The sequence below is a fragment of the Diabrotica undecimpunctata genome, chromosome 4 (assembly GCF_040954645.1).
Source record: "Diabrotica undecimpunctata isolate CICGRU chromosome 4, icDiaUnde3, whole genome shotgun sequence".
NCBI classification, from domain to species: domain Eukaryota; kingdom Metazoa; phylum Arthropoda; class Insecta; order Coleoptera; family Chrysomelidae; genus Diabrotica; species Diabrotica undecimpunctata.
The window spans coordinates 98,949,605-98,972,964 of record NC_092806.1 but is presented as its reverse complement, the minus strand read 5'-3'; the positions used below and the strand labels follow the sequence as shown (position 1 = coordinate 98,972,964).

Sequence of the window (23,360 nt, the reverse complement as noted above, 5' to 3'; positions counted from 1 at the left end):
GGCCAACAATAGTTATAGAACAACCAGTATCTAGAAGGACTGTAAAAGTTCTCGAGAAAATTGAGACAGAAATATGCGGCCTAGAATCGCTAATTTTATTAATTAGCACCGGGGCGGCAATTTTCGTAACACTATTACGATAAAAATATTTGACGGTCTTTAACCACTGATTCCAATTATTTTGAATTCTAACGTCGGATTTATTAGGACGAAAAGGTAACGAGATTGCACCGACAGAACAAACTCGACGAACTAGTTTTTTGAAGGCATGCGGCATTTTTTACAGGTATGGACAGTCACATTAGGATTACCACACTTGTAACAGAACTTATGCTGTCGTTCTTTTTTACAGACGGGATAGATATGACCTGTTTTTTGACAATTCCAACAGGTAGCTACTTTCGAAGTGTTTTTATCATTTGAATTAGATGAATTAGATACGCGATTAGAGGTAGATGGAGAAGATATGGCATTTGAGGCATTGTTGTGAGAATGACGCTTCGACTGAGGAGTATCAGTCTCGACAACAGAGATTTTAGAATTTTGGAAGAACTTGGCCGACAATGAAGGGTTAGCATCTTCCAACTTCTTAACAATTTGAGTTAGTTTACTCACGGTATTAATGTCTTTTAAAATGACATGAGGAATATGCTCAGGTAAGATATTTTTACGAATAATCCTTAACTTTGTGGATTCGGATGCTTCGCGAGATAAACGATTAAAAAGGGATAGCATTTGCGCGGCGAAAATTACGATAGGCTCGCTACGTTTTTGTTTGCGACCTTTGATTTGATCCCAAAGATCTTCGTCGAAATCGGGAGATAAAAAAGTGGATTTAAGAACTTCAACAAGTCCATCCCAAGAATTTATTGAGGACTAATACTGCGAAACCACACCGCGGCATCGCCAGAGAAAAATTCAATAGCCGAATTAAATAAAATATCTTTCGGGACATTACGGGACTCAGATAACTCATTAACTCGTTCAATAAAATCAAACACAGTCTTGGGATCACCATTAAATTTAACATTCCATTTAAATATGGAATATTGGGAGATATTTGAATCGGGAGTCGAAACATGTATTATCTGCGGAGCAGCAGGAGAGACATACCCGACAGAAGAAGGACTAGAAGCTAAAGGAATGACTTTATCATTCATCTCTTGCTCCAATAACAAACAGGTAGCATTAGATTCATTTCGAAAAGAAATAGATTCCTCAGAATCGGGCTCGGGAATAGGGAGACGATCTATTCGACCTAACAAATGAATAAGTCGTGATTTGACTTGGCGAAAACAAGAATCTGTTGAAGAACCTTCAAACTCTTCAACTAACTTATCTTATCGATAGAATTTTTAATAGCAGTCTTTTCGTTATCATAATCTAAGGTATCTAAAGATAATTAATTGCTGTTATCCCTAACCAACAATCTCTTGAGGATTTTCCTCCTTTCATTTATTTTTCTACTCGTAACAGTTCCTCTGATTTTTAACTCATAATTAATTTCCTCTGAAGTAAGAAAATTGACTTCAAAATTATTCGTTTTTTAATTTAAGTCTACAGGTAATAAAAAAATATAAAAATAGTACAAATATACTAACGAAAGATAAGGTTTAATTCCAAAATTTAAACATAATTATGGAGAACTTTTGTAGTGTGTTTACCAGACGAAATGCAAGAAGAAAATAAAGAATACTGAGATAGAGATAAAGCAAAATAGAAGAAGAAATAAATAGAAATAGACAAAAAGAAATAAATAGAAAAAGACAAGCAAAGGCAACGGACAAAGAAAAAATAAAAGGATATAAGCCCCACGCTTTGGGCGGCATAAAAATATGTGTAACCTCGGAAACCTTTTTTGGATGGTGCTAGAAAGGTCACCAATGGAGACACTGCGGACGGCAGCCAGATGGTTGGTGGAGAGCGAGTCGTGGGTTCGAAACTAGCTTTTGAAACCAGGAATGGGTCCAACGGACGAAATCAGTAAATATACGATAAGATAAGATAAGATAGGGAACAGGGCGCCACTTAATTTTTTGGGGTTTAAGGAGAAAATTAAGAAACCTTAGAAAAGAAAAGAGATAAGGAAAGATGTTTAGGTTCTGAGACCAAACCCAAGAAAAGATATCACAGTTAATTATCGAATAAATTTGGTCAACACTCTACATAAACAAAAAATAAATATACAAAGTAATACACTTACTTACCTACGAAACTTAATAAGCCTGATCTTTCTACTGGTCAAAGGTATAGTTATATTTAAACGTAAAAAGCAAATATATCGGGGAACTTTGTTAGGAGTCGACAAATAAAATACATACGTAAAACAATAACAATATATTAAACAACAACACAATTACGACGCTGCTGAATGCAACACAAGTAATAAAGATACACCAACAACTATAAAATGGTGGTATACATATAAAAAAATAGCAGAAAGATAATTAAAAAATACCCTTACAAAGATATAAGTATAACACAAGCATGCACAAATAAAGTTTTGGCGAATCTCGAGATATTATAGCAAATAAAATTGAATACAAATTATAACAAACACAAAAGATAACAAAAATTAATAAAATTTAAATTTACAAAAATACAAAAAAGTTTACTGACGTGAAAACATAAAAATTTAACCAAACTGCACTTGGCTAAGTCGATTATTTGGTTCGTAACAAAAAAAATATAGAATGTTCTTTAATTGACTGCAAAATTCAGTAGCTACTCTCAATTACATTTGAAGACATGTATGATCGTTCGATACGTCCAGATAATGGGAGATGATATGATATACCATGTTACTTGTCCAGATAGGTGGAGATATTAAAATTATGTCAACTTACAATGATTCCTGGCGACTGCTGCTTTAAGTCACTGAAGTTAATACTGTACTGGTATTAAACACTGAATTTATTTACCCTTGAAGGTGCTTTACAACTATACTTAAACTAATATAGTGTAGGATAAAAAAAACTCTAATAAGCAAGTGTATACACACTTATAAAGAAAATGCACAGAGACGGTAAGGTAGCAGATACGATATTGTGAACTAAGCGTCTTAATTCGACGGATGCCCACCGATAAGTTGTTTTCTCTACGAGTGCCCACCGAGAAGTAACTTGGTTCCTCTAAAATTTTACCAAGCTACCCAAGAAAAGGTGAGGGTATCTTCCCCCCAAAAATGATAGGCCAGCTGTATGTATTTCTGAGAAGATAAGGTTATAATGGCTATCGGAAAGTTCGAGGTAATTTGGCACGTGATAAAATATGAAATCCCGAGATTGGGTCTTTACAGAAAAATTACTATACGAACCTTCGGAATATTTACAAATCTATCATAGAAGACCCGGATTAAGACGGAAAGGATTAAAAACCTTTCGGACGCAAGGAAATTCCGTACATTCAATAAAATTTTGAAGACGGTAAACCGAACATAAGCGTATCATCACGGGGGTAAAAGGAATAAAAATAATTAATATTTTAATTATATAAAAAAATGTTACAAAATAAAGCAAAAATTCATTTAAGAGGGCAAGATTATGCACATATATTACACTCCTATTTCAATATTTGTTTCACAGCACCAGTTTGGTATAGGTATTATTTATATAAAATCGAATTTGACAAATGTGTCGACTAATGTGATTATAGAACGATTTAATTATAAAACGTCGCATCGAGAAATTCTCTTTCAGTATCCTTAAAATTTTTTAGAAATGTTTATGTTGAAATATAATACTGAATAAACAGTTAAATACTAAATAAAATAAACAGAAAAAACTATTTTGGAAGCCAAGTATATAAAATTGTGTTTTATACTATATTATTTATAAACTAGTAATTTAGCATGCTCCTGGACTTTTTTCTGGTGCTTTATTTATTATTTAATGTACCTTTTTATTTAAACAAGCACTGTTACAAGTAATATTTAGCACTTAAATTGTTAATCTAAATATTTAGGTGAATCTATCTAACTTATAATTTCTAACCAGACTTTTTTAAATGGTGCCAGAATTTTTGACGTTACTTTAGGGTATCTCTTTTTATAAATATTGGTTGTTGGCTTACTACTGTTGGTTTAGTGAATTTTTAATTTTTTTTTATTATTATCTACACCAACATTTTTACATATTTCTATTTTTAAAATAATTTAGGAAGAGATGACGACATAACTTCTTAATTTATTTTATTAGGGTTGTTTACACTTCCTTTGTTTCGTTGTCTTTAAAAACATTCTCTTCTGTATTAGGTAATCAAGTTTTCAGTTTGTTTTTGAGATATGTAGTCAAATTATTTTAAATGGTATTGATATATTAGTGAATATTTTTGATTATTTTTAGCCATTACTTACTGCACGTAGGGAAGTGCCTTTTCATAGATGGGAGCCTATTTACATTGGAACAAAAGCTGAACCATTATATAATGAAAAGCTGTCTTGGGAAGGACTTCAAGATAAAATGTTACAGGTAAATACTATACCCTTTTTATTATAGATTATATTGTTTTACAGCTGATAATCTATTGTAACTAAACTACTTACACTTTATAGTCTTTTCTAGAAATAATAGTGCAGTTTGCGAATGACGGTATCCTATTATGAGGTACTGAAAGCTATTTTGAACTATTTTGAATGTATCTGCCAATATGTACAACGGTATTAATAAAAAACCAGTAAATAGAAATTAGTCATTCAGACTTACATCTGTTTTTTTTAATTTGTTAATTTCTATAAATTTTAATAATGATAGCTTAAGGCCTTTATTTTCAATGGGAAGAATTTGAAATTGGTTATTAAAAGAATGATTATGATTGAGAAGGTGAAGTGCGTAGGTAGAATCTGTTTTTCTCTTATTGAAAACCATTTTGTGTTCTGCCATCCGTTTGTTAAAGGTTCTACCCGTTTGACCGAGGTAAGTTTTTGGGTAGTCGCTACATGTCAGTTTGTATACACCACTGTGTAAGTGCGTCTTCTTTTTGCTCTTGTTGTTCTATATATAGTTGCTTAAGTTGTTGTTTGTTCTAAAAACTGGCGATATTTCTGTCTTTGTAATGTGTTTGGCTATTTTTAATTTTATCTTGCCTGTATATGCAAATAAGCAGAACGTACTGGGCTTTTTCTCTGTTGCTGGAAATACTAATTTTAGGGCTTTCTTAGTTTTTCGTGTAAATTTTTTTTTATCGTCCATTCGTTGTAGCCATTGTTTTCTTCTATTTGTCTAATAATATTCAATTCTATCTCAAAATTATTTTTTGACATGGAAATTTTAATTAATCTATGCAACATGCTGTGATAGGCCGCCAATATATTTTATATAATGGGATGATGAACTGTGTATAGTCGTGTTTTGTGCTCTTTGGTGCCAGTTTCTCCCCACATTTGCTTGGATGTCTAAATTATCTTTGATAATCTTTCCAATGTACAATATTTCTCGTTCATCTTTCATTGTTTTGTCATGTCAGCTCGTACATCTTTCGTTGTTTTGTCGTGTCAGCTGTATTTGATTTCCTCAATTCTTTAAGTTTTATCTTAGACCTTCGTCTTGCTTCGCATATTCTCATTTCGAGTACATGTTATCTTCAAAAAACTTCTAACAAAGCTCGTTGTTCGATGTTCCTCCATGTTATTCTTAATCTATTGGCTAAAAACTCTGTAAGATAACTCTGTTATGGTCTTTATTGTATAGGTCATAACTGTTAGAATACAACTGATGAATACCCATTTGTTTTTAATTTATTGGTATTTTTTTATTTTATCTATGCAACACTAAGCCTTCCTGCTACTGCCCAAGTCATTTGGATTTTTCTAGTTGTCTTTGTCGTTTGATTCTGTTTGCCCAGTTTGATCGTGTGAACTAGGTATATACTCTTCAACATTTTTGATCTCACTTCCATCTAAATCTATTGTGATGTTTTGATTTTAAATCACTTGTGTTTTATTTAAATTCATTTTTAATCTGATTTTCGCAGATTCTGGTTTAATATTAAATATTAAAGATTCGTATACCATAATAGGGGAAGGTGTCCTTAAATTAAATACTTTTTATTTGACTTTTTTTGCAGATACCATTCCAAATATTGAACTGAAAAAATGAAACACATTCCTTTTAATACGTTTTATTTATATACTTAAACAAAAATCTCATCTCAATAAAAAACTTACACTATGCCATTTGACAAACATCTATCATGTAAAACGACAGAGTCATGGGGGTGTAAAAGGACATATATGCTCACAACAAATGCTAAAAATGGTAAAAACATGCAAACATAAAAACATAGGTACTAATTATCAAAACAAGAAATCAGTCTCGGCAAAGCTCACAAATAAACTTTTTCACTTTTTCAGACACCCCGAGACATTTACTATGTGCCCAATTATTGCATTTTATTAATCCCACAATTCATGGACCGAAAATTTCCAAATAAATCATTGCAGTGAAGACAAACCACATCATCCTCATGATCTTGGGCTGCAAACAGATCTTCTTTTTTTTTGTTTACTTAAAACTTGGCTTACTTAAAACGTTCTTTTTACATCGATGAACATTCTCATGTCTTTTCTTTTGTTCCTTTAGCTTGAGTTCTTTCAAAGTAGGAGTACTTGTTAAAACTCCGAAGATTTCTAGTCTTGTCTTCCGGAGTCTAGACTTGTTTTTTTTCGTTTCACTTGCTACAGGCACTGGAGAAATTTCCTGTAGTATAATTCTTTTTTTGAAGCTAGATTTCCAGATCTTTTTAATCACATTTTCTTTATTGTAAGTGTTATCTTGCACTTGTTGCGCCGTTTTTTCCATAACACAACCTTCTTCTATTTCTTTTCTGACCAACTTTTCTGTTTGTGATTAATAATTTTGTACTGCTTGTTTATAATATTCTATTTGTGATCTCAGCTGTTTCAAAAAACTCCAACTAAAATTGAATTAAGTGGATAAATACCCGTTTGTAAAAAGCTGCTTGTAGCATTTTTTTGTCACTGCTATTGTTGCAGAATTAAAAAGTTCGCCGATTTAATTCTGTGTGATTACTTGTCCTGGATGGTTTTTATAACATTTTAGGGAAACAAAAAAGAAACATCAATCGGTTGGATACGATGTGTAAAGTAAGAAGGGAAGCATAAAATAATTATTCCATCTTTTTGACAAATGTCAATGCTTTCATTGATGGCTAGCATCTACATCTAGAAGCAATAAAAACTTTTGATTCGAGAGATGCCTTAACAAAATTCTAGAAATGCTTTAACGACAAACCTAAGGTATCAACTGTCGCCCAAATCCCAAGGACCCAGGAGGTAAAGCATCTAGAGGTTCCTCTTTTCTATTTTTCCTAGAGAAAATCAAAGCTGGCGATACAAAATTACCTATATCTACTATCCATGCAACAGACACATTTTACATGCTGACCTCTTTCGGCGCTGGTCAACGATCCAACTTGCTTTCTTCCAGTTTTTGCAACAATTTTTGGAGGCCTCTGTTCGATTATAAATGAGTAGAACTTAAATTGTCTCATTTTCCTGGGTCATTTCTAACTTATTAAAAATAATTTTTATTTGTAGCCTATTAAATGCCATAACTTAGACTCAATAAATGCCACAACTCAGATTTATTAAATGCCAGAATTTAGAGCTTCTGGTTGCCTTAAGGATATTTCAGGATGTCACATACAAAATCCTCTCAGCCACTCTCATCCAGCGCTGCGATCTTTACACCTATTTAAAATACCATTTTTTTATTATGTCTGTAGTAGTTATCCCAAACAATCTAGACGTAATAACTAATAACAGTATACGCTCAACTATTTTTTTTCTTTATCGTCACTAAACGTGGTTGAAAAACGTACCAAAATTTTTGCGCATCCTTTGGCTCTTTTGTTTACGTCATTTGCTCTTCGTCTTAACGTTGCTTTAGGGACATTAAAGAGTTTGCTTGCTTTTAAAGATCCAATTCGACCACTTTTTACAGACTTAATCGGATTCTGTGTCATTTTAGGACACCTTCCCCTACCCACATTAACAAAACTGCTGCGATTATTTGGCACAGCTTCAACATACATATTGCATAAGAGCACTAAAAGACTAGACGAGTCTATTGGGCGACGATTATTTTAAAGTATAACTAGGTTTTGATAGCTTTATACCTACCTAAAGAAATGTTTCTAAAAACTACATACATAAAATGATCTAGAATAAAAAATCAACATAAACCCCGTATGTTACAGATCTTCTTTATTCTACTAATTGCTGTAACGTTTAATAAACAAATACATTCAAATGTTCATTCAACTACATGAAACAGGGATGTTTATTACGTCAGACGCGAAGCGAACCGGTTTTGGAACATTATGTATCATACGTTGTATTCACTGTACCATGGTATAGATCTGTCGCTATTATCGTATGCGTCATTCACTTTTGTTTTATCTATTGGAGACGATAAGTGTTAGCCAATAGGAGAGTAATACTGCTCCCGTAATGCTTAAATACCTATAAAATTGTTAAAAAATCTAACAACAAAATTTTTTAAAATTGTTTCCCAGTGTATTAGCCTCATTAGGGCATGCTTTTTTTTAATAGATTTAATTCAAAGGTCACTAAATGTTTTATACTGTTTTCCTGGGTACAACAACGATTTAAACGCTTATCATTTAAAACACGCTACATAGTCAAAAATATTATTTGTTGATAATGGAAATAAGACTGGAACTTTTTACTGTAGCAGTCAGGAAGTTAAAATGTTATTAATGAATTTATTCGACAATATTTGGTTTTTTTTTTCAACAGTCCAAAATATATGGCCATGAGTGAAGCTTTAAAATAATGGAGATTTGAGAGTTTTATTTTGAATATAATAATATATGTATTCAATGAATTACTATAACTAATAATACTTATTTTAATAATTGTAGATGCTGGAAATGTGCCTTATGGAATATAAATTTGTTATATTGGACGGAGCGTTTTTGGTACATTGGCCCGGAATGAAAAAACAAAAGGAGGACGAACCGTGGAGAAAACCTTTCGTTAAACAAAATTCTGATGAATACAAAAAAATACTCACCAATCTGCTAAAAAAATATAATTCTAAACCACAATGCAAACCACAATAGTACCTATTACCGTTAAGAAACTGTACATAAGAGAAATACTTTGTATTATTTATATTTAACTTAAGTTTTGATAAATTGTAATATATATCTAAAACACAATAACCGTGTATCCGTTAGTAATTAAATAAAAATTCGGTTATTAATAAGTACTTATTTTTTAGAACCCTTTTAATGGTAAATTTAGAATAAGCTTAATATTTTCCAAGTGTTAAAACACATTGCTTACTGATAGTTAAGAATTTTAGATACCAGGAATAATTTTAATTTTTTGAAATCCAAATCGATTGGTATAGTTTACATATTTTAACGTATTTATGGTTTTTCTTACAATAATTGTTTTATTTATTAATGAATATTATGTCTTCGGAGTGCGTGTTTCGTTCTTCTTCGCCTTCTATCGTCCGTTTTTGGACATATGCCATTCCCAACTCCTTCCATGGATCACTTTCCTGAGAAACATACTTCCAATTTGTTCCGGCTATTAGTTTTATGTCATCGACCTATCTCTGGGTCGTTTACCTTTTTAAGGTCTCAAATACTGTATACATTGGTGTTTTTATCTAGCAGTGTGACCTACAAAGCTTCATTTGAGTTTGGTTAGTTTTGTTGTAATGAAATCATTTCTGTTCCGATGCATAATTCTGCTTTTATGAGCTGTATGGTATTAAAGTTTATCAGTAGGGTGCTAACCTGGCTGTAGACCTCTCCTCCTTTATTCGGGCTTGGCACCGGCAACAGTTCTGTCGAGCTACTCGATCCACTCAACAAAACTGCAATCCAAAAGATGGAGTAACAACCTTCCATAGAGGTATTAATCCGCCAATGAACAAGCAGAATTGCTTATAAAGAGGAAGAAAAAGAAAAAAAAAGAAGTTTTGTAGTAATATTATCGACTTTTGTTTTTGATCTAACCCAGTCGTTCCTTTTTTTATCTGACGGTCGTGTATCTAACATTGCTCTTTCCATTTACCTCTCTGTTGTGGCTAGATCATTAATATTTGCCTCAGTTGGGTTCCAGGTTTGACATCCATGTGTTATGATAGAAAGAAATAGTTGAACACTTTGCTCCCCAAGTACTGAGGTAACTTGCGGTTCATAAGAATCTAACTGAGTTTTGCAAATCCTGCCCATGCCAGTCTTGCTCTTCTAGTGATTTATACTCTTAGGTTCTCTTTGTCAACTTTCAGAATGTGGCATTGGTAGATATATTCCTGCACTTGTTCTATCTCACTGCCATTTATAAGTCTGTGTTTGTCATTATTTTTGTTTTGTCATATTCATTTTTAGTCCGACGTATTGGGATCTGTCTGCGAGTTCCTTCATCATAATTTGTAGTTCCTTAATTGTGCTCGATATAACTACGATATTGTCAGCGAATATGTGGTGGTTTAACTTGTTATTAAAATTAATGCCAAATGTTGACCAATGTCTAGTTTTAAAGACGTTTTCTAGGGCTCGATTAAAGATCTTTCGATGAAGATATTTCGTCGCCTTGTGTAACTCCTTTGTTAATTGGAATGGGATTAATATTTTCGTCTAGTTTAACTATCATAGTGGCGTGTTCATATATATTATATATTAGTTGCTTATATATTGAATCTATTTTACAATTATTACCATTTTTTCTATGGTCCACATCTGGATACCATCAAATTCCTCTTTATAATCTACAAAGGCAAGAAATACAAGTAGTTGGTCCTCATTTGTACTCAGTGTTCTCATTATCAGCAGAGAGTCTGATGTACTATATCCTTTGCGACAGCCCGCCTAGCCTGTTCAACCGATTGCTAGGTAATTATTAATTTTAAAAGGAAACCCATTGTTACTCATAAACTTTGTTTGTGTAAGAGTAACCCTTTTTTATGTAAAAGTATTGCTACTGTCTTGCTTGTTTTTAAGAGCTCGGCTATTATACCGTTGTCTTCTAGAGTTTTATTATTTTTTATTTTTTTTTAAGCTTTTTTTATTTTAAATTCCTTTATATTTGGTATTTCCTCTGACCCCACGTTTGTTACTTTTCTTTTAACGTTCTTATTTGTTATTAATTTGGCTGGTTTTGCGAGCTGGGCAAGGTTTTGGGGAAGTCTTTGATCATCTTGGTTATTTTATATTTGTCCGTCTTTTTCTTATTATTGTTGTCTTTATTTTAATAATTTTTTGATCAACCAGTGAACTAGTCATTTTAGGCCCCTGCTGTTTTCAATGACTTGCTCTATTAGTTCCATTTTTTATGTCGCGTTTTAGTTCTTTTATAATTGTTTTATTAAGTTTTAAGTATGCTTGAATATGGCGTTTGTTTTCCGCTAGTAGTTCTCTTCTTTCCATCATTAGAGTTTTATAATTTTTTATTGCTTTTAACGTTTTTTTTCATTTTAAATTCCTTTATATTTGGTATTCCCTTTGATCCCACGTTTGTTATTTTTCTTTTAACGTTCTCATTTGTTAATTCATTTTGCTGGTTTTGCGAGCTGGGCAAGGTTTTGGGGTAGTCTTTGATTATCTTGGTTATTTTATGTCCGTCTTTTTCTTATTATTGTTGTCTTTATTTTAATAATTTTTTGATCAACCAGTGAACTAGTCATTTTTGGCTCCTGCTGTTTTCAATGACTTGCTCTATTAGTTCCATTTTTTATGTCGCGTTTTAGTTCCTTTCTAATTGTTTTATTGAGTTCTTCTTTTATTTAGTTCTTGTTTTCTTTATTAATGTTAATGTGGTCAATTTGGTATTGATTATGTGAAGGATTTAATTATAACTTATTTGCTAAGACCTTTTGGAAGTCTTTTCCATTTTTTGTTACTTTGAAGCCATCCATCTTTAGCGGTGTTTTTTTATGACACATTATATTGTTCTGAAGCTATTTTCTTGTGGCATTTTAAATTAATTTATATTTAAATGGGAATAAGCCACAATTAAAGGTTAAAATACGTTTATTGACGTTTCAATTTCCACTTCGGAAATCGTTCTCAAAATACAAACATTAGTAAATTGAATTTATGCCGGACATTTGATTCAAAATTAACCTGAAAACAACACATTCAGGAAACTAAAGAAGTTTGCCTAAAAATATTAAATCTAATTAAAACACTGTCACATTATCATTGCGACGCGGAAAATCTACGTTGCTGAAAATTTACAGACCACTAATCCATTCCAAGCTCAACTATGGATATTTCATTAATATGTCCGCGACTTCATAAACTCTAAATTCATTAAATACAGTACCTACACAGTACGGCTATCTGCCTATGTCTTGGATCATTCCGTTCTACTTTGGCAGAAAGTCTTTGCTGTGAAGCTAATAATCTTCTTTCGTGGCTTAAACGAAAATACCACGAAAATCTACAAAATTTCTTTTTGGTGTAGTATTTATACTGGTGAACTACTAGCTATCTTACGTGTCTTAAAATATGCTTAACAATATCCGAACACATACATAGCCATATGCACTGATCCACTTTCCTCTAGACACTCCATTAATATCCGCCAACCATGCTCTCGTAAAAGATATTATTGACATATGTTATTTATTATAAACCAGAATGAAACAGTCATTCTAATATGGGTAACATCCCATGTCGAGATTGGTGGGAACCAAAAAGACGATTTCATTGTCAAAAAAGCCGCATTATCTATGGACACCATTATTAACATACAAATCTGCAACGATCTCAAAGCTAGACTAAAGAAGCTTAATCTGTCCACCTGGCACATTCACTGGAACAAAGTTACTTCTACGCTGCATAAAATTAAACCCTCAGTAGGTAAATCTACTTACCTATCCTAGTTTATCTATAAAACTATGGCAATTTTACAGAGATTTTATATAGGACATAACCGTCTAACACATAAATATCTTCTGACAACATCTACATAACCAAAATGTCTCCTTTTCAGCATTATAATACGACTTTCCGAATCAGACATAAACTTTTGTAATGGTCTTTTCGTGACAAAATACACCAAAAGCTCGTTCTTAGTCCTATGGTTAAAGCAATCCTAAACAGCACAGATTGTGCACAGAAACAAAATAAATATTAACTTTATTATTTGTAATTTATATTACGTACTATGTATACTGTAAACTGTAGCTCGTGCTAATGACCACGGATATTATAAAATATGCACGTTAATTTGAATAAAAAAAGTATTAAATTCAAGTGTGAATCTGTAGGTTGGTATTAGATTTTAATTTTGACGTAAAGATCTCCCATGACACCAATAAGGACAGATGTCCCAGAAATTTAGGGATTGTAATTTTTCTGATCTGATAGATTTTGCGCAATATTCTCTACAGAACTAGTCTCATGCAAACTGTTCTTAACGAACTTAGAAGTTAAAATTAAAAATTTTAACCCAATCAAAGCGACTTTGGATGTCACTCTGGATTAAAAACGCTTTGGTGGCAAGTCGGACTTGCCGTCCGAAAAATGTGCAAGACATTTGAAAAAACTTGGTGATATAAAACGATTATTAGGCTCATGGTCACGTACGCACCACTCGTATGGTGCCCACAAATACAACAAACAGCAGCTAATCCCAAGCTGCAAAATTGCAAAGGTTAGCTTGTCTGGGAATCATAGCGGCAATGTTAACATGTCCCACTGTAGCTCTAGAGGGGATGCTGAACATTTCTTTCTTACAGTTCTGCATAAAAAGGGAGGCTGTCACTACCGCCTCAAAAATGAGACAGATACAAATAATGAAACCTGGAGATTTAGTTGACCATCTAAAAATCTTGAAAGAAATTCCATTGAATTCTAAGGATAGGCCGACAGATGTCATACCAGTCAAATTTGACTTCGAATCACCGTTACAAGTGGTCATAAAAATGCCACCAAATGTGTGAAAAAGTTTAACTAAAAGTAGAAGAAGATTCACTCGTATGGTATACGATAAATCTAAGATAGATGAAAGGGCAATAGTGGCAGTTACTGTGCCCAATTTCAGGCTATCAAAATCTCTTAAAAAAGCTCCAACTATATTTTGGGCACAAAATACATGCTATAGACATAAGTAAATTAGAATGTCTGAACCAAGATATTCGTAAAGCAAAAGTCTTATTTATGAGTCAAAGACTCTATTTACTTGTGAGTCAAAAATGGTTTGGGACTGTAAACAATCCCTCAAGAAGCTGGCGGCATGCAACAAAGTAACTTTGATGTGTGCACCAGGTCACAAGGGAATTGTAGGAAATAAGAAAGCATTCCAGGGTCTACAACCCTTCTGTGGACTATCCAAAAGTCACATCAGAAAGGAACTCTGGACCTGAGAGCTCAATATACTTACATGACAATGGTCTAACACACAAGGACAAAGGTCAAAGATCCTATTTACTTGTGAGTCAAAGTTGGTTTGGGACTGTAAACAATCCCTCAAGAAGCTGGCGGAATGCAATAAAGTAACTTTGATGTTGGTGCCAGGTCACAAGGGAATTGTAGGAAATGAGCAAGCATTCCAGGGTCTAGAACTCTTCTGTGGACTATCAAAAAGTCATATCAGAGAGGAACTCTGGACCTGAGAACTCAATCAACTAAGATGACACTGGTCTAACACACCAGGACAAAGGCAAGCAAAAAAGCTCATACAAGTGTAACCTACTGCAACAAACCGCCTTGCCGAAATTAGTAAAAAATATATCAAAATGGTCACTAGCCTTTTCACTGTTCACTGCCCTCTGAGCTATCATCCCAAAAAAATTGGCAAATCAGATAGTGAGAACTGTCATTTCTGTGACAACGAAAAATAAACGGCAGAGCATATGTTAAACTGCGTAGCATTGTTCTTCAAACGACTAAAATTCCTAGCAGAGATCATTCTAGCGCTATCTGACATAAAAATCAAGTCACCTAGGAAGCTAATCAACTTCAGCAGAAGTATTGGCATCTTAGAGTTCAATTAGATTATGGTACACATAAAATATCTCTATAGATCGAAGTGCGGCGAGGCTGAATGGCCTTAACGACCTGATATAATCTAATCTAATCTAGTGTCTGCTGTTTCCTGTTGCCGTTGACAAAATCAAATGCAGAATGTTTGAAAATTGTTGTATGCTAGTGTACATGTATTGATTGAATTCGTATTAAATAGTATTTCTTTTTTCGTTATAAATAGTACTTAAAATTATAAAAGGTGTCGTTATCAAGAATGTTTTTTTTTAAATGGATATGCGTTTGCTTATTTGTTGCAAACATTGCTCTGTGGTCTCCCCAAATTATAATCTACTACCTTGAAAATTATTTGAATAATATAAGAGTTTTGTTTACTAAACGACTATACCAAAGTGGAACACACACTTCGACAAGAAACATTCGGATGCAATAGAATTCTTAGAGAGAATAGACGAATTAAGCTTAGCCTACGAGATCGATAAACAAGATCTACTAAGAGCATTACCAGAATTATTAGGAGACCACGCTTTGTTATGGTACAGAAACAATAACAAAAATTGAAAGTCATGGACAGATTTCAGCGAAGATTTTAAAAAAGCTTTCTATCCCAGGGGATATTTGCTACAACTAGAAGAGCAAATCCGAAACAGAAAACAGAGACAAAACGAACCAGTAGATAGATATATCACGGAGATTCAAACATTAATCAGACGAGAAGGACCTTTATCCAGAAACCAAGAACTCGAAAGGATATACAAAAATTTGTTACCAGAATATAAGCTTCATGTATAAGCTCGCCGTCGGGATTTCGGAAACTTAGCCGAATTACAAGATTTAGCCCAAGAATACAAAGCTCTAGAAGACAAAAAGACCCAAGCAAATCAGATTTGCCGTAGAAACTGGAGACGCACGGACCAACCAGAGTAAGATGCGAAAACGGCATGCTTTAGATGCAAGATGCCAGGTCACAGCTGTAAAAACTGCAAAAACCCATGGAAAAAGTTTTGTTCGCGTTGCGGCAGAGAAGGGGTTTACAGCAGCGACTGCTGTTTCAGGCGTCAGGGAAACGAATTACAGACTGGAGAAACAAGGAGTCGTCCCAGTCTGTAAGACAAGATTCGACTCCATTTGTTTTCTCCGTTACACAGCCAGCAAGCAATGACATTCGACTGTTCGCATCACTGAAAATAGGGCAAAGAACATACAGAGCGCTCATCGACACAGGAACCACTAAAAGTTACGTCGGGGATAGAATAGCTCAGATATACAAAGACTCTCTAGATAGCTACAGCGGGAGAACAAGACTAGCAAATGGAGCGTTAATGGAGCTTAACCAGAAGTTGACAATTGAATACGAGATCGATAAGTTACAAACGCGACAAACATTCATAGTAATGCCAGGGTTGACGGAAGATGCATTACTAGGAGTGGAGTTCCTCAGGAACCATTCTATCGAACTTTAATTCGATAAACATACAACCAAACAATACATACAACATCAAGAAGAGACATGTAACACTTTAAAAGACTCCACTCAAAATACGAAGTTAGAAAGGTTTCTAAGAAAAGAACTAAGGGAGTTTGAGAACATAACAGGACCCACCAACTTAATAAGACACGAAATAAAATTGAAGAAAAAGTGCGATCTAGTCAAGCAGCCTTATAGGTGGCACAATCCCGCAATGCTACAGATCATCAACCAAGAAGTGGACAAGATGTTAAAAAAAGAAACCATCGAACCCTCCACAAGTGGTTGAAGTTCACCGATTGTACTAGTTAGGATAGTAAGGATAACTTGTACAGATTTTGCATTGACTTTAGAAAAGTCAACGAACTATCAGATAAGGACGCATATCCGTTACCCAGAATATCGGAAATTCTGGACAGACTTAAGGAAGCAAATTTTATATCGACCCTCGATTTGAAACAAATACCCCTAGAAGAAACAAGCCGCCCAGTAACAGCATTCAGCGTACCTGGAAAAGGCCATTTTCAGTTCAAAACCACCCCAAATAATTTATTGGATAGCCTGCACTTAATTTTATTTTTGTAATTTATAGGATGTTCCTGTCGATACTGAAACAATGATCCAACCAGACCATTCGCAGAGAGGAGAGCCCTCCAGTACCAATTTTCTGGAGGTATTTATTTAATTGGGCTTGTACCAATTGTTAAACTAATCTCAATAATTTTTAGGGTACCGCTATTGATCTCGAACACATTATAGTTCCAGATGGAAATACTCCTATGGGCAAAAATCGATATCTTTGGGAAACCACGCCACAAGAAATTGGTAAAACACCCGCAATCAACGTTGTTCATGTAAGGCCTGGTCCTAAGGCTGAAGTCAGAAACATTTTAGAACCTTTTTGTGCATTCGAAATATTTTTTACCGATTCGATGCTAACTAAAATAGTGGCATATACAAATCAAGAAATAAACCGAAAGAAGATAAATTATCATGACGCTGCCCAAAGAACATGTGAAACCAATCTAGAAGAGCTGAAGGCGCTCTTGGGACTTTATATACTCGCTGCAGTACTAAAGGACAATCACTTGTTATCGAATACTATGTTTGATACATCGTTTTCTGGTGCCAGATACAGGGCGACGATGAGCAAATTTCGATTTGAATTTCTGACTTGTTTTATTTTCGATGATAAGACAACTAGAGCTGAAAGAAGTGAAATTACTGCTTTTGTCCCCATATCAGAAATATGGGAGAAATTTATAAACCATTATAAAACAAATTACAAGTCCAGTTCATATTTGACAATTGATGAGCAGCTGGTGAGTTTTAGGGGAAAATGCAATTTTCGCATGTACATACCAAATAAACCTGCTAAGTACGGATTAAAATTGGTTTTGTTATGCGATTTCGCCACCAAGTACTTGGTCAATGTTAAACCGTATTTAGGGAAATGTACCCAAACAAATGGCCTTCCTCTAGCCGATTACTTTGTAACTGTTTTAACAGCTCCAATTCACGGCACTAACCGGAACCTGACTATGGACAACTGGTTCACGAATATTCTTTGACAGAGAAATTACTAAAAAGGCCCTATAATTTGACAATTCTTGGGACGATCTGGAAGAATAAACCACACATTCCATCAGAATTATTGGAAAATAATAAGCAACGTCAGATCAACACGTCTATGTACGCATATAGTAAAATTTGCTCCTTGTTTGTCCTATAAACCTAAAAATAATAAAATACTGACTATACTATCAACAATGCATAAAAAGGGAAGAGTTAACACAAATACAAAAAAACCCGAAATGATAATGTCGTATAATTCTCCGAAAGGGGCAGTCGATACGTTTGACCAAAAAATATGTGTGCGAACCGCAAGATCAAAAGATGGCCGCTGTGCATATTTTATAATATGATCAATATGGCTTGCATCAATGCCTACGTTATTTATTCGCATAACGTTTTTACTCAAGGTGGAAAACCTTAACAAAGAGAGCAGTTTATGATGGAGCTTCATAAAAAACTTACAGAACCTCACCAGAAGTCTGTTTTACCTTGCAATTCTAAGAATGCACAGATTAAAGCGAAATTCTGAATTTGATTTCGAAAATTAGTTTACGGATTTTATTATCAGATATCGCAATTTGGGTCTATACGAAGCCATGTTAGAGTTGCTTCCTAAGACAGAAAAGATTTATTTTCACGTTCAGAGCGATTGCGAAAGCCGTTCTGATGAGGCCTATTAGGCCGAAATACGTATAAGCGGATGCGCAGGCGCCCTGTACCTGAAATAAAATCTTAACTGTTTTTTCCTTTTTAAACTAATAAGAGTTTAATGCCAGCAAATATGCTTACTTTTTGGAAATATTTGCAAGTTAGCAACAAGGCCACTGATTTGCTAAGCAACGCAGAAGATTAAAAAATATCCATTGTGGTTATTTGCAAAATAATTATTCAATTTATTTTCAAATTTATTTCTTTAGTATACCTACGTTACCTACATTTTCCTTAATGAACATAAATAAACAATTTATATGTACTCGTTTACATTTTTTTCTCCTCCTGCTGTATATCTATAAATATAACAATTATGATTTTTCTTAACTTAAAAGTGGTATCTTCACTGGCAGTACGTTACCACTGTTAATTATATAAATATTTCTTGACTTGAAAGTGGTATCTACCATTTTTTAAATAAAAACCAAAGATAACTACTTTTTTTTATTCAGTAGGTTTAAATCTTCCTATTACTAAATAAAATGCATCATAGTATCACACAATATAAATTTACATGGGGTCGGAATGTGCTTACAACTTTAAACCCCTTTTTCTCAGTTTCATAATTTTGGCAGATATTTTACCACTTTTAAACAAAGCACGGCAGAAATAATGTTCGAACTTTATGTTCTAATAGGCGACGGGCGACAACTATAATACATCCATCGTAAATTTTTTTTGAAAAATACTTTCTTATCCATTTTATTTTCCAGAGTGTAACTAAATCAGTAGACCATAAATATTTATTTAACTTAGCGTAATACAGTTAGTGCTCTTCCTGTAATTTAAAATACTGTATGAGTGACGATGCCTCTAAGAATAACAAAACGAGAACAGTCGAACAGTATCACAGAGTTTTTAAGTTTTTAAAACGCTGTGTTAAAATGTAAATTATTAATAAAAATACTTATTAATTTAAATAAGTATTACTGTTTTACATTATAATTCATCTTGACATAGATCCCTAAAAAGAGCCTCTAACAAAAAGCCATCGAATTAAAATGTTTTAAATATTAACAGATTTGTATATTTGTGGGTTTTTTAAACTACTTAAAACTTAGTAACCAAATTTAATCCTCTTTTAGGAATCACTGTATCAACGGTATCAACAAAAATATTTTTAGCACATAAAGTTCTAATATATTTAGCGGTAAAAAGGACGAAAGGAGCTTTATAAGACCGAGTACAAAAAGAAAAACGTACAGAAAAGTCTCTAAAATATCACAACTAAATCATAAGATTGCAGAGTGGTGCTATAGAGAGAAAAATCGAGTTGTATGATCCTTTGTCAGAGAAAGATATTGCGTATTTCATTCGCCTGGGTTTTGTGAAAGAATAATTTTTAAAAATGGAGCAGTAATATAAACAATAAAAAAGTAAGATGTTTTTAATGTTTACTAAACTTTGTCTTACATGCAAAATTCTATCTTGTACTATGTGTATTGTAATTTTTGTCAAATATTATCATTGTTTGGTAGAGTGATATGAATTATGTTTTGATAACGAAATGGTTTTGACAAACTTTTATTAATGTAAAAATGAACACCAAAATTTCATATTTAGATCTTTTTTTTAATGGTAAATTTTTTAACCCAGTAAATAATTATCAGTACATCTTATACATTTTTATGTCGCTACAACTCAAAATGCGCTTTTCTGCAAAATTAAAAATGCAACCGGGCCTTCAATTAAAAGAAAAAATTTATATGATGCCGGAAATAATCTTACAATAATTTCAAATAAATGATATGAAAGTCATCTGTGAAATAGGAGATTTTAAATTGACAAAAAAAACTTTACACTACATACCTTTCTCCTCGGGAAACTTGTCACGACTCATGAATTCCTATCTACACCTTCCATCCCTTCCCATCATATTTAACAAAAATAAAGAGAAAACCATTTTCAAAACCAGAGGGCACAAGAAGCAGAGGACGACCACGAATGAGATGGATTGATGATGTGGAAGAAGACCTACAGATTCTAGGGGTTAGAAGATGGAGGGAAGTTGCCAGGAATCGACAGGAGTGGCGACTTCTTTGTGAGCAGGCCAAGATCCACAACGGATTGTCGAGCCACTTATGATGAAGAGAAAACCAGATGCCAAAAATCGCGATCGCTAAAGATGCTCTTGGGACACTGTAAAATGCCATTGAAATATCAGACTTGTTCCTGTACCCGTAGGTCTAAAGTAATCGACCAACAATCACCACCTACTTGTTGGAATAAACATGAATATTACCAACATGCAAGGCAAGAAGGGTGTATTTAAACACCAAAACAAACAAAACCTTGACCACTGTAAACCAACCCTACCCAAAGTGCGTCAAAAAGATAAGCCCCAACAACGCCATATATAATGCTCGGTCACTCCGAGGAAAATTCGAAAAAATGTAGAAAGAAGTCTTAAAGAAAAGTGAATTAATATTGTGGGTATCAGTGGAGTCCTAAATGATATAATAGTAGAAGCAATAACAGAAGCTCAAAAAGAGCTTCTGTTATTGCTTCCCAAAAGCTGCCCAAAAAGCGTGAAGAAAGAAAAAATTAGTCTGGAAACACAGAAAAAAATGGAACAAAGAAGAATACTAAGAAGCGACGAGAACTCTAGTAACGACGATATAAATAAAATGAACAAGGAAGTATCAAGAGAAATCAGAAAAGACCTAAGAAAATACAAAGATGAGAAAATCATCAAAACCATTGAGGAAAATAAGAGTATGAAAATTATGAGACGCAAACTCACAAATGGAAATAAACAAATAGTCAAACTCAAGGATAGAAATGGCAACATCACATCAAACAGAGAACATTTGTTACAAATTGTGGAAACATTCTATGAGACATTATATAGCAATCAATTGACTCTAGATATAGTTGAATATCAGCAGAGGAAGGTTCAAACTCAGGGTTTCGAAAATATCCCAGAAATCTCCTTGGACGAAATTTACAAGGCTCTAAAAAAGATGAAGAATAACAAAGCTCCGGGGGAGGACGGTGTTGTCACGGAAGCGATAAAGATAGGAGGCTCAGTACTGATAGCCAAAATTCAAAAGCTCTTTAATCTATGCCTATGGAATAAAAATATCCCAACAAAGTGGAATAATTCAATAACTGTACTCTTACACAAGAAGGGAGATATAGCAGACCTGGAAAGATACAGACCAATCAGTCTCCTTACCCATATTTATAAATTATACACCCGAATAATAACGAACAGATTAGAGACAAAGCTGGATTTTTACCAACCTCGGGAACAAGCCGGTTTCCGCCCTAATTACGGCACAAACGATCACCTGCAGTGCCTAAAAACCCTGATAGTAAAAACTAACGAATATAACCGTCCCTTGGCATTGATATTTATTGTAGACTTTAAAAAGGCGTTTGATACAGTGGAACTACCGTCCATCTTAAGAGCACTACAAGATTGCAGGGTCGACCACAGATATTGTAATATAGTTAAAAATATATATGCAAATGCCACAACAACCATAAGTCTACATTCAGCAACTAATAAAATAAAGATAAAAAGGGGAGTCAGACAAGGTAATACCATGTCACCAAAGCTGTTTATTACCGTTCTTGAGTATGCATTTAAAAGACTAACATGGTAACAGAAAGGAATATCTATCGATGGAGAAAGATTAAACCATCTACGTTTTGCGGAAGATATCGTGCTTCTGTCAGATAATCTGGGAGAGATCAAAGACACGCTCCAAGAACTGAATGACATACTACAAGAAACTGGGCTGGAGATAAATTTCAAAAAAAACCAAAATGATGACCAATATGGTTCCCAGCGAAGAGATACAGATCAATAACAACAAGGTAGAATTAATCGATAAATACACATACTTGGGACATGAAATTAGAATAACCAGAGACAACCAAACCTGCGAGCTAAATGGACGAATCACGTTGGGATGGGCGGCATATGGAAGGATGAGAGACATTTTTAAAAGAAATACCCCAATTCACCTGAAAAGGAAGGCATTTAACCAATGCATCTTACCAGTCTTGACCTACGTAGCAGAGACCCTAACTTTAACGAAAGCTACTGTCGAAAAACTAAGGGTAACACAAAGGCGAATGGAGAGATCAATGCTGGGCCTGACCTTAAAAGATCGCGTGAGAAATGAGGAGCTACGCCGACGAACTGGCGTAGACGATATTATACTACGAATCAATAAACAAAAGTGGAGGTGGGCTGGACATGTTGCTAGAATGGAAGACGGAAGATGGTCGAAGAGATTGTTGGAGTGGAGACCAAGAGCCGACAAGCGAAGTCGAGGCAGACCACCCACCCGATGGACCGACGACCTAAGGAGAATAGAAACAAATTGGATTGCAGCACCTAGAGATAGAGAGAACTGTAGACGTTTGGAGGAGGCCTATATCCAACAATGGATGTGAAAATGGGGCTGGATGATGATGATGATGTATCAGTGGAGTAATAAAAAAAGGGAGAGAGTCTTATCACATTCTACACTCTATCACACTAGTCTCACAATCAAGACACTAAAAACGTTCCACTACAACTGAAAAAAACAAGTCTATTCGTTAGCATGAAACTTATTAACTTCAAATACAAGAGAAAAATATGAAACGACATACA

At 34.0% G+C, this 23,360-nt stretch overlaps 1 protein-coding gene across 2 annotated transcripts in view; it reads left to right on the top strand.

Moving 5' to 3' along the window:
• LOC140438326 (beta-1,4-glucuronyltransferase 1-like) overlaps positions 1–9,207 on the top strand; it is a 72,715-nt gene extending 63,508 nt beyond the window's left edge. For both annotated transcript variants that reach the window (XM_072528008.1, XM_072528009.1), the window contains exons 7-8: positions 4,344–4,469; positions 8,905–9,207. In XM_072528008.1, coding sequence (XP_072384109.1) covers positions 4,344–4,469; positions 8,905–9,105 — 327 coding nt within the window. In that variant the 3' untranslated portion in view covers positions 9,106–9,207. The remainder of the gene's footprint in view (positions 1–4,343; positions 4,470–8,904) is intronic.
• Positions 9,208–23,360: the final 14,153 nt, after the last annotated feature.